General features: G+C 39.2%; 1 protein-coding gene across 1 annotated transcript in view; it reads left to right on the top strand.

The window, feature by feature from the left end:
* CFAP54 (cilia and flagella associated protein 54) overlaps positions 1–11,254 on the top strand; it is a 390,102-nt gene that overhangs the window by 102,098 nt on the left and 276,750 nt on the right. Inside the window, exons 17-19 of the mRNA XM_030886291.2 lie at positions 1,965–2,141; positions 6,515–6,607; positions 6,864–7,049. Of these exons, the coding sequence (XP_030742151.1) occupies positions 1,965–2,141; positions 6,515–6,607; positions 6,864–7,049 (456 nt within the window). The remainder of the gene's footprint in view (positions 1–1,964; positions 2,142–6,514; positions 6,608–6,863; positions 7,050–11,254) is intronic.

Below are 11,254 nucleotides of genomic sequence, written 5' to 3'. Positions count from 1 at the left end.
AGTATCACAGAATGCCAGGTTGTTAGAACAAAGTGTTCTTGTGTTGAGGGAGGGCTTGATCAGAGGCCCCAAATCTGTCCACTTCCTCAGTGTATCACCATATAAATATATGTACATAGACCAATACCTCTGTTTTTATGAATTAATATATTTACTTAAGTCCACACCTAGTTTATATCTCTATCCATAGCTTTGCTTCCTAGATCTTTCCTGTTTCCTTTTACTTTCCTCTTGCCCCACCATCATGCTTGCCTTTCTTCTGCCTCTTAGTAATTCCTCTCAGCTAGATTGCTGTTGCTCCAACACCATCTTTTAAAATTTGAATTGTAAGAGTTCTTTTTATATTCTGGATGCAATTTACCTTTCAGTTACTGGAGTTTCAGGTATTTCCTCCAATGCAGTGCAGTCTTTGTTCACTTTCTTGATGATGCCCTTTGAAGTACAACTGTTTTTAATTATGGTGAAGTTCAACTGACCTATTATTTTCATTTGTCACTTTTGGTATTATATCTTAGAACACAAGCTCACAAAGAAAGCCTGTATTTTTTAAGAGTTTTAAGGTTTTAGCTCTTGCATTTAGGTTTATGATTCATTTTGCGTTAAAACATTGTGAGATTTTCATGGGAAATAAGCCTCCAGTGGTTTTACTCTAACCGTAATTCACGGATGGGATAAATTACGAAAGCGTATTGGTCAGATGACTATTGGAGATCAAAATGATAGACCTGACTTGAGTGGTTAAAACCTTGGCACTTGATGTTACTGTGGGTCTGCACTGGTTTTCAGTATTTTCTGTTTTTTTTTTCTTTTTTTTCATACTCTCTTGGGGTTTTTCTCTGATATATTTTGTCATTGTGGGTAGCATTCTTGAATCTTTGTCACGTGCTTTTTATTTTCCTTGTATATGAAGCCCAGGATTGATGAGCCTATAGAGATAGCAAATAGATGAAGGGTTCCTGGGGGGTTTGTTGGGGGTAGTGTTGGCGTGGTATAAAGGGGAGCTGATGTCAAGGAGTACAAGAAGGGAGAAAATGTTTTGAAACTGATGTAGTAGCAATTGTACAATACTGTTTGATGTGATTGAACTATGGAATGGTATGATATCTGTATTATCTCTCAATAAAATGGTCTTGAAAAAAATTAAACGTTTCCCATTCTAAAAAAAATGTGCATATGGTGCGAGGTGGGGGTCTAAATTCATTGCTTTGTATCTTTCTATCCAGCTTTCCCAGTACCATTTGTTGAAAAGATACTTCTGTTTTCTTTGTCACTTTATTTTTTAAATATTTCTGTGAGTTTGTGATTTGGGGCTCATTAGAAAGCCTTTACCTTTAAATTTAAGGGACTGAGATCTAACCCATTTACATGTGCTGTTATCGCTGGTATATTTAATCTTACTTTGAATTATTATTTAGACACCCCCCCTAGAGTTTTATACTTTTATTTGTTAACTCTAAAAAAGTGGTTGCTTTTTGAAAATTTTATCTAAAGAGTGTTTTTGTCTACTATAATTCCTCTTGTTGATAGTAAGAGACTTTTAATAATGTCCATTTTGTAAACCACATATAATAATAGTTTCATTTCTTGTGAGCCATATCTCAAGCCCATTAAATGTCAGCTTACAGTTCACCAGTGTAAACGGTGATGATTCAATTATAAACTTTTTGATGCAATGAAAGATATTGGTTATCCAGAAGGTTTGATGAAAACAACCCAAAATATCTCACATTACTTTATGGTAGTGATAAATATACAAAATACATAATGCCACTGGTGCCAACCTCTCCTATAGTATCCCAGTTTCCCTCTGAAAAAGCAGTCCATAGTTGACATCTGAATAACCTTGAGGCTCAAAACACGACATATTATTAAGGTAACATTGCCTAACTTCACCAGACTGATACAAATACAAATGAAGTTCAAACTTTCAAAATGTAATTTTCTATTTTCACACTTCATTACAGGAAGCATATTCTTTAATTGAGAAAACAGAAGGAGAACAGAATGCTCTATATTTATATCAGAGAGACTTTGAAAATTTGAAACGAAAGAAAAGCAGAATCCCTCCTCCGCCGATCGTGCTGTCCCGGACTCATTGCTCTGTGACACTGAAACCTGCTCCATTTCTTTCCGATGTCAAGGTAGGATGCACGGTTGCGTACGATCTTTACTTCATGCACCCCAGCCTAAGTCCTCTTGTGGTCATAAGACTTGATACCTTCTTGCTTGTAGGGTCTGAATAGATTTTCATCTTATTTATAAACCATGGACACAGAGTTTGCATTCAAAGTTTCCTCCTTTGGGTAACCAACAACATTTTGACATTTTAAATATTGTATCAAGCATATTTGTACATATGTTGCCATCATCATTTTCTAAACATTTTCTTTCTATTTGAGCCCTTGGTATCAGCTCTTTTTTACCTCCTTCTCCCACCCGCCCACCTTTGTGACCCCTTGATAAATTATAAATAATTATTATTTTCATAACTTACACCGACCACTGTCTCCCTTCACCCACGTTTCTGTTGTTCATCCCCCTCGGGGGAGGGGTGTTATGCATTGATCATTGAGATCAGTTCCTTCTTCCTCCCCTTCTCACCCCACATCCCCCTGTCCCCCTGCTGCTCCCATGTCTCTTCCTGAGGGATTTCTCTGACCTGGATTCCATGTGTCGTGAGCTCTTATCTATACCAGCATACATGCTCTGGTCTAGCCCACAGTGAAAGGTAGGAATGGGGTCCTGATTGTGGAGGGGAAGAAGCCTCAAAGAATCAGCAGACTATTGTGTGTTTCTTAGGTGCTATCCTGCACACTGGTTGACTCATCCCTTCCTTGTGACCCTTCTGTGAGGGGATGTCTTATTGTCTACAGATGGGTTTGTGGTCTCTGCTCTGACTCACGTCGTTCTCAACAACATGGTTTCTTGTTTGTGTCTTCTGATGCCTGTTACCTGATCCTGTCAACACCTCACGATCACACAGGATGGTGTGCTTCTTCCATGTGGGCTTGTTACTTCTCTGCTAGATGGCCACTTGTTTAATTTCAAGCCTTTAAGCCCCACATAGTATATCTTTTGATAGCCGGGCACCATCAGCTTTCTTCACTACATTTGCATCCATTTTGTCTTCAGCGATCATGTTGGGAGGGTGAACATTACAGAATGCCAGGTTACTAGAACAAAATGTTCTTGTGTTGGGGGAGGGCTTGAGCAGAGGCCCAAAGTTCCTCCACTTCTTCAATGGATTGTCATATAAATATATGTACATAGGTCAATGCCTCTATTTTTAAGAATTCATATATTTACATATGTACCTACTGATGTTTATACCTCTATCCATTGCTTTGCTTCGTAGATCTTTCCCCTGTTTCCTTTTACCTTCCTCCTGTCCCACCATCTTGCTTGCCCTTCTGCCTCTTAGTAATTTCTCTCAGCTAGGTTGCTGTTGCTCCAACACCCCGGGAGCTCTACATCCTCCTCTGTGTTGATTTTAATTCCCTAGTTGTTCTTTTTCATAAAACATTTTGATGTTTTATGAAAAAGAACTTCTTTCTTGGATTCTCTTTGGGGTATTCTTCTTGAACTTGCATACTCTTGGTATATTGGGAAAGGATTTGGAGTCAGACAGATATAGGATTTAAATTCTAGAGATATCAATAACACTTTCTGGGTTTCATCATTATATTTTTAATTTGTATTGTTTTTCTTAATTTGGCTACATAGTGTATATGTAACCGTGTTTGCTCAAATGAACGTCTCAGGGGATTGTGATATGCACTCATAGGCTGGCACAACATTATTCAGTGATTTTAAAAATAGATTCTATCAAACAAGCATTTTGAGTTTATTGTCTGTTAAGTTCTGGGCAGGGTGATCAAGGTATGAAGGTAAACTCAAATCAATTACGGACTTCTATTTAACTCTTACCTCCATACAAAAATGGTTTGTTCTAATAATGTGGCACTGTATTATACCCACCTCCCTGACACAATTGCTGAATACAAAATGGGTACATAAGCAATTGTGGTGAAGAAAGCTGATGGTGTCTGACTGTCAAAAGCTTTAGTGTCTGGGGTCTTACAGGCTTGGAGTTAAACAAGTGGCCATCTTGCAGAAAAGCAACAAAGCCCACAGGAAAGAAGTACAACAGCCTGTGTGAACATGAGGTGTCGATGGAATGAGGTATCAGAAGTCCAGAAAACAGGCATCCAAATTGATATGAAGGGGACTGCTTGTAGAGGAGTCCTAAAGTCCACCAGCAGGACAATTGGACAGTCCCTCTTAAAAGGTCCTCACGGAACGGAGGCTAAATCCAGGGTGCGGTGTGGCACTGATGGGCCACGTAACTTCCAGGTTCTCAACCTGTGGGTGGCAACCCTTGGGGTCATAATGCTTTACATTGGGGTGAAAAAGTGGTATTTTACACAGAGCTCTGCTATAATGAACATACCTCTGCTGTTGCTAGCAGTTTTAATTGACTTCATATTTATTTATGTTTTAATTTGTTATTTTTGGAAATTCAGCACAGAATCAAGACTGCTTGACTTACTACGAGTTTTTGTTGAAATATTTCTGTTTATTTAACCCAAACCTGATTTTTAGTTATTTCAGTTTTTGCTGATTTATTTTATTTTATAGTACTTGGAAAAAGGAAGATAGGAAAGTGTGGTATTTGACCTTTGGTTTTAGGATTTATCAATTAGTGCCTTATATGAAATTTCGGTACATTTTCTCTGTAGGTTAGAGTTAGGGGTTTCAGACAAGCATCACGCCCTCTTACCTATTATTAACCCACTAGATGGTGCTGTGGGCTTAGAAAAATTCTCTTTATTTGTAGCTTCAGCCATCTTATGTCTTATCAAAACCTCTTTCTAGCGCATTCATATTATTAAAAGGTGTTTTTACAGTTGTAAACGCTGCCCCTATTTATATTACTTATAACTTCTTACTTCTCCACTTAGTGATGATTTGTACATGATGTCTTTTGTGTATCCTAGTTATACACTGCTTAGTTCAGTTACACAAACTAAGATGAACAAACAGGAGTGGAACAAAGTGAAAATAGAAAGTCAGCTTGCAAAATTGCTGTTGGAGAGGATTTTACCTAAGTAATACTGGCTTATATATTAGGGCTTGAGCTAGAGCAGTAATTAACTAATCCATATCACACAGTCTTTCCGGGTTTTGTTTTATTTCTAATGAAAAGTGGTGTTCTTTTGTTTTTTTTTTTAAAGTGGGAAATCAAGGAAATTTAGTTTGTAAAAATGTCTGAGCATCATCTGCTCCTCCTCCCCACTGCCTCGTGTCCAGTGTATAGGTTCACTGGTGCCCTCGCTGTCTCCCTGCTTTGATTGTGCACATCGCAATCGCCGGAGGCAATGTCTTTGGGATACACAGATCTGGACCCCAGCATCAGAAACTGATTCACAGAAGTTGGACAGGCTTTGGTATCTGCAATTAATACAATAACCAAGTCTGTGTAAACTGCATTTTTTGTAAAGGTAATTCTGAGGGGCAGTCAAGGTTGGAGCCCCTAGTGAAGATCAGATACTAATAAAATGTTCCTGCTGGGCAGAAGTGGCAGGCATAAACTGTAAGACTGCTTACAGAGAATTGCATTCTTCAACTTCTTTCCAGCATCCCTTGCAGTTTAGGGATTGAAACGTGAGGTGGAGCTTCTGGGGAAAAGGAGCACCTTGCCTTCACACTGGCACCCCAAAGGGATGATCCACAGAGGGAACTTCCTGGGCATCAGCTTGCTCCCTTCCTGGGACCCCCACCCCCACCCCCCCATCAGTAAGTGAGAATAATTCATGCCGGTAAGGAAGTTCCGTTGTTCTGATACTGTGGCAGAAGGACCATTGCCCAAACATGCAATCATATTTAAGTTTGGTTGTTTTCATGGGATTTTTTTTGTTTGTTTGGTTTATGTCTATTTCTTAAAATGATTCAGGTGCCATCACATTTAAGAAAATCTTTCAGCTACAGGGAAAACATTAACTGATCATATTTCTATTTTATCATCCAAGCCCTTCTATTTTTTATTTTTGTCTTCCGGGTTAGCTGTTTTTTTTTCATATTCTTTTTATATCTCATTTGAAAGCCCTGCAATGCAGCGTCTGGCTTCCGTCAAGTCTTTTCTCTGTCAGTTATGGCCACGAAGCTGACTGCCATGCAGGTCTTCTCTTTGACGTCCACCTCCGGGTCTGTCTCTGTGATGATGGGTGAATTATCGTCACAGCTGTCTCTCTGTTTCCTCTAGAGCCAAAGGCTGCCAGTGATACTCCCACTGGGATGGCATCAATGTTAGAAAGTACATGGAAATCTCCTAACAATTCAGGGCCTTGCTCAGTGAGTGGTAGTTGAAATAATATTTTAGTCTTAGCAGTCCAAGGGCACACTAACCCCATCTTGGCCTTTACTTTTCTAAGATTAAATTTACATGTATTTGTAATTGAGAAAAAACATTCAATGCCTTGGTAAGCAGACTAACGGTTATCTCTTTCCTTGGCAGGTCTCCTGGTACCGAATTTTGGGTTGCAAAGCAGAAGGAAGCTATGGAAAAGTCAGGATAAACAATGACCACCTCCCAAATTCAGGAGAAGTGGTATGTCAGATGAAAAAAAAAAAAAAAAAGCTTGAAATGTCAGAAAGTCATATTATCAGCCTCTTTTTAATGGCAATTGAGTTTTGGCCCCCTTTTTAAAATGAAATCATTATTTCAGTAGATGTCTCTAATTTCACCTTTAATCATAACTAAAACCCAACAGTAAATTTAAAAAGGGTTTGTTTATTTCCCCCTGCATACTGTCACAATATTGTACTGGCCCACATATAATTTGAAATATGTTTTTGGTTAATAGATCCCAGCTGATGGTCAAAGCATTTTTGAAGTGAAAGGTTTAGAAACCAATGAAATATACATATTTGCAATTGCTGCCTATTCTTCAAATGGGAAGCTTATTGGTGATGCTATCGGGGAGACGACTAAGCCAATTCTGATTTATCCACCTCTTTCTGCTCTGACGGCTCGGACCTTCCTGACGCAGGTAGAAGACACTTCTGCCATCTGTTTTGCCTCTATTTTTCCTTCCTCCATCGAAGCAGTTACTCAGAAATTTTAGATTGGGGATAAAAAAGCACAGATATTCTAAAGCTCTTCCTGTAATATATGTTTTTCATTATTGCAGTTTAGCCTAATAAAATATGAACCATTCTTTCTCTTATTAAAGAGTTTGCACAATAACATTTTTCTTTCTAGATTACAAACATGACACACATTAATCTCAGTAATTTTGGAAAATATCAAAATGCTCATCCAGATAAAATAAAACATCCAGAGCAGCAGTTCACTGTAGACATTTTGGTTGTCACAACTAAGGAGATGCTCCTGATGGTTTAACATCTGATAATTCACAGACATCCCCTTACAACAAAGACTTCTCCAGCCCAAGCGTCCAGAGTGCAGAGGTTGAGAAATCCTGATTCAGAGAGCTCTTCAACTGCTTCTCTGTCTAGAATAACACCAGTTGCTATGTGGTGTAGAATTTTAGTTATAGCAAACACATTATTTTATACTTTAACATTTTAACTTAATATATCATTGGCATTCTCTACCCATTCTGTTAGGTGTTCTTCTAAAACAGAATTTTTAATAGCTGTGTGGCATTGTGTCTTATGGATAGATCACAGTTTATTTAGAAATTCTCTGATATTGGTTATTTAGATACATGCAAATGTTTTTCTAGGATACACAAAGCTGTCATTAACATCCTTGTATACAAATCATTACTTACATCTATGGTTATATCTTTAGTATAAAATTATAGAAGATATTTTTAGATCATTAGAGACAGGCCGGCCTGAATTCAAATATTAGCCATATGATACTGGGCAAGTAACTTCATTTTTCTGAGGCTCATTTCTTTTTTTTTAATCTGTGAAGTTGGGGTAATAATAGTAGCCAACTTTAGGAGATAATGAGGATTAAATGGAATTATTCATAGCAGAACAAAAGGGGAGAGCATCCTCAGCATTTCTCAAGCTGTAAGAAATGAAGAAAAAATTCAAATCTCAAGCTGAAATATTGAAGGATTATATGGGCAAAAGACTGATTATAACAGAAGATAGAAGGAATGCACAGAGTCACTGTATCCAAAAGAATTTGTTGACGTTCAGCCATTTCAGGAGGTAGCATGATCATGCATCGATGGCATCGAAGGAAGAAGTCCAAGCTACACTGCGGGGAGTGAACAGCAAGGCTCCGGAGAGTGACAATGCCAATTGAAACGTTTCAAACAACAGATGGCATCCTGGAAGCACTCACTGGTCTGCTCCAAGAAACAGCTACCTGACCCCCACCCGCCTTTTTGGGTGCTTATTCCAAAGAAAGTTGAGCCAACAGAATACACAAATTATAGAACAATATCATCGATATTAGACATAAGTAAATTTTGCTGAAGTTAACTTAAAAAAATGCAGTAATGCATCCACAGAGAAGTGCCAGAAATGTAAGCTGAATTCAGAAGAGGACGTTGAATGAGGGATGTCATTGCTAATGCCAGGTGCATGTTGGATAAAAGCAGAGGGTACAAGAAAGGGCTTTATCTTTTCATTGACTATGCAGAGACTTTAGACTAGGTGGATCATAATGAACCTGGATAACATTATGAAGAGGGGGGATTCCGGAACACGTCATTGTGCTCAGGCACGACTGTGCATGGACCAAGAGGCAGCAGTTTGAACAGAACAAGAGGATATGGCATTTCTTAAAACAATGAAAGGTGTGTATCAGGGTTGTAGCTTTAAATACAGTAATAATCTGCTCAGCAAATCGGAGAAGCTGGATTCGATGACGAATGCAGCATCAGGATGGAAGGCAGATTTCTGAACAGCCCTGTTTATGCAGATGACACCTTGTTTGCTGAAAGTGAAGAGTGATTGTAAGCACTTACTGATGAACATCAAACACTATCGACTGCAGTGTGCCTTATACCTCAACATAAAGCAGGCCAAAATTCCCCCAACTGGACCAATAGGGAACATCTTGAGAAATGGAGACAAGATGGAAGGCGTCAAGGCTTTTCTTTTGCTGGGTCTTCAGTCAACACCCAGGAAAGCTCTCATCAAAAAAATCCAAGGATGGATTGAGGAATCTGCTGCAGAAGACCTTTGTAAAGCGTTAAAGAGGCAAGGTGACCCGTGAGAACAAAGATGTGCCTGATCCAGCCTGAGTGCAAAACCATGACATTCACAGTCGCCTCATCTACCTGGGAAAGCTGGAGGACGACAGAAAGACTGAAGAAGAAGTGGAGCCTGTGAGGTGTGGTGTTGATGAAGAGTATGAACCAGTCACGCATCGAGAGAAGAATGCACAGGTCTTTCCTGGCAGCAGTACAGACACGCTTTCCGTAGGAGGGACAGTGGTGAGACATGAGGCCCCACACGTGGGGCATTTTATCGGGATGGACCCGATTCTGAAGACAGACCTTCTGCTTGGTAAAGTCCAGGGCTGCTGAAAAGGTAAGAGGAAGAGCCTCAAGGGGAGGAATTACCACAGTGGCTGCAGCCGGGGACCCAAACACAGCGCTGATTGCGGGAAGGGTGCCGGCTCAGACAGTGTTGTGCTTACGGTTGGGTCAGAACGGATTCAAGGGCTCCTAAAAACAGCACGTATGCCAAATTGTTAAATATAGCACTTGTCATAGAGTAGGCACTTTCTCAATATTATTGTAATTATGGATATACTCACGCTTTTTATTTTCTGATGACTAAAGACCTGGCACCTGCGAATAAAACATTAGCAAAACTACCTCATTGACCTCAGTGTCAGGCATCTAATTGCAAGCCTATTGTGGGCTGAAGAGTTGGTTGCTCTTCCAAATTTTATCCCATTTTTGTTGTGTTATTTTTCTCTCATAGTCATTTATTAGTATTATAAACCGAGGTCTTCAGGGCATTTTATATTATCATATCTTTCAAAGAAAATTAAATTGAGAGAATTGCTAGGATTTGTCTAGCAATGGCTTAGCGTGTCCCCGTGCCTCATGGTTTTCTGATGTTTTGATTTCTTTGAAATTTAATATGTCCCTTAATTTGCAGTGATGGAGTTATTCAAAGAGAGGAGCCTGATCTTTCATCAAGGCCTGATTTTTCTCCAGGGTGCAGTGTGACTCTTGGTCTGTTTCACAGAACTTTCAAGGAAAGTTAATAAAATGAAGTCCAAGATCTATGACAGGATAATGAGAACCAGTGGTCCGCCTTTCTCTACTGATAGTCTATTTGCAGCTCCGTAGTTCATTTATGCCATTTTATGAGTCTTCTCTCTCACCATGTGAAGTGGGCAAAGCCAACTTTCCTCACACATTAAACCTGCTTCATTTACATTGCAAGTTTAAGCTTTTAAGTCATATCTCGAAACTATGCCTGCTTTTGTAATGTCATTTTCACAAAAGGGGTGGATTTGCTTCTAGAGAGTTCTGTTCTAAAATCTATGTTATATTTAATGTTTTGTAGCCACGTATGGGGACGTTTTACTAAATACCTGTAGAAAATTCCACTGTTGAGGTTTTCATTTGTGCTCTTACTTGACATTAGTCTATCAACATGGATCAAGCAGGGAGGCTCTTGACTAGATTTTCCCTGGAAATAGGAAGCTGTCCATTTTATCTTTAGGGAAGCATTTCTGAAAAACCTTTGTGGAATACATGGGCTCTGTGAATGTTTCCAATTTCCCCTTCTTTATAGCCTCATTTCTTTTTACTCTTCCTCCTTCAAATAGATAGATAATGGGATATAAAAGGTGGAAAAGTAGCAGGCTGTGAACAGAATTAGGGGGAGTGCAGCAGGATCAAGTCCAGGTCACTCAAGGTCTCTTACTTTTGTTTCTCTCTGCTTTCTCCTTTTCTCGCTAAAGATTGCCTTCTATTCTTACTCATCTGTGGAGGAAGGACTGCAAGTTAAAAATTTTTTTTTAAGACTGCCTCTCAATTTCAGCTACAAACAGGGATCACCTAACTGACAGGCTCTGAATCCTCATAGGAAATCCCTGGGAATGAGATCTGACTGGGTCAGGCATTGACCTTGGGATTATCAACTATATTATAATATACTATAATTGCTAAGTGTCTTTTTCTGTGGATACTGGGGAGACTATTGAGAAAGATTATTTAATCAGTTCAAGATATTATTTATGGCTTGTTAACCCTTGCCTGGAATTGGTCCACACTAGTGGGTCCAACATGGAGTGTGCGCT

The sequence above is a fragment of the Echinops telfairi genome, unplaced genomic scaffold (assembly GCF_000313985.2).
Source record: "Echinops telfairi isolate 266 unplaced genomic scaffold, ASM31398v2 ScPeMD7_2;HRSCAF=8, whole genome shotgun sequence".
Classification (NCBI taxonomy): domain Eukaryota; kingdom Metazoa; phylum Chordata; class Mammalia; order Afrosoricida; family Tenrecidae; genus Echinops; species Echinops telfairi.
The sequence above is the reverse complement of the archived record's forward strand: the minus strand, read 5'-3'. Positions and strand labels throughout refer to the sequence as shown.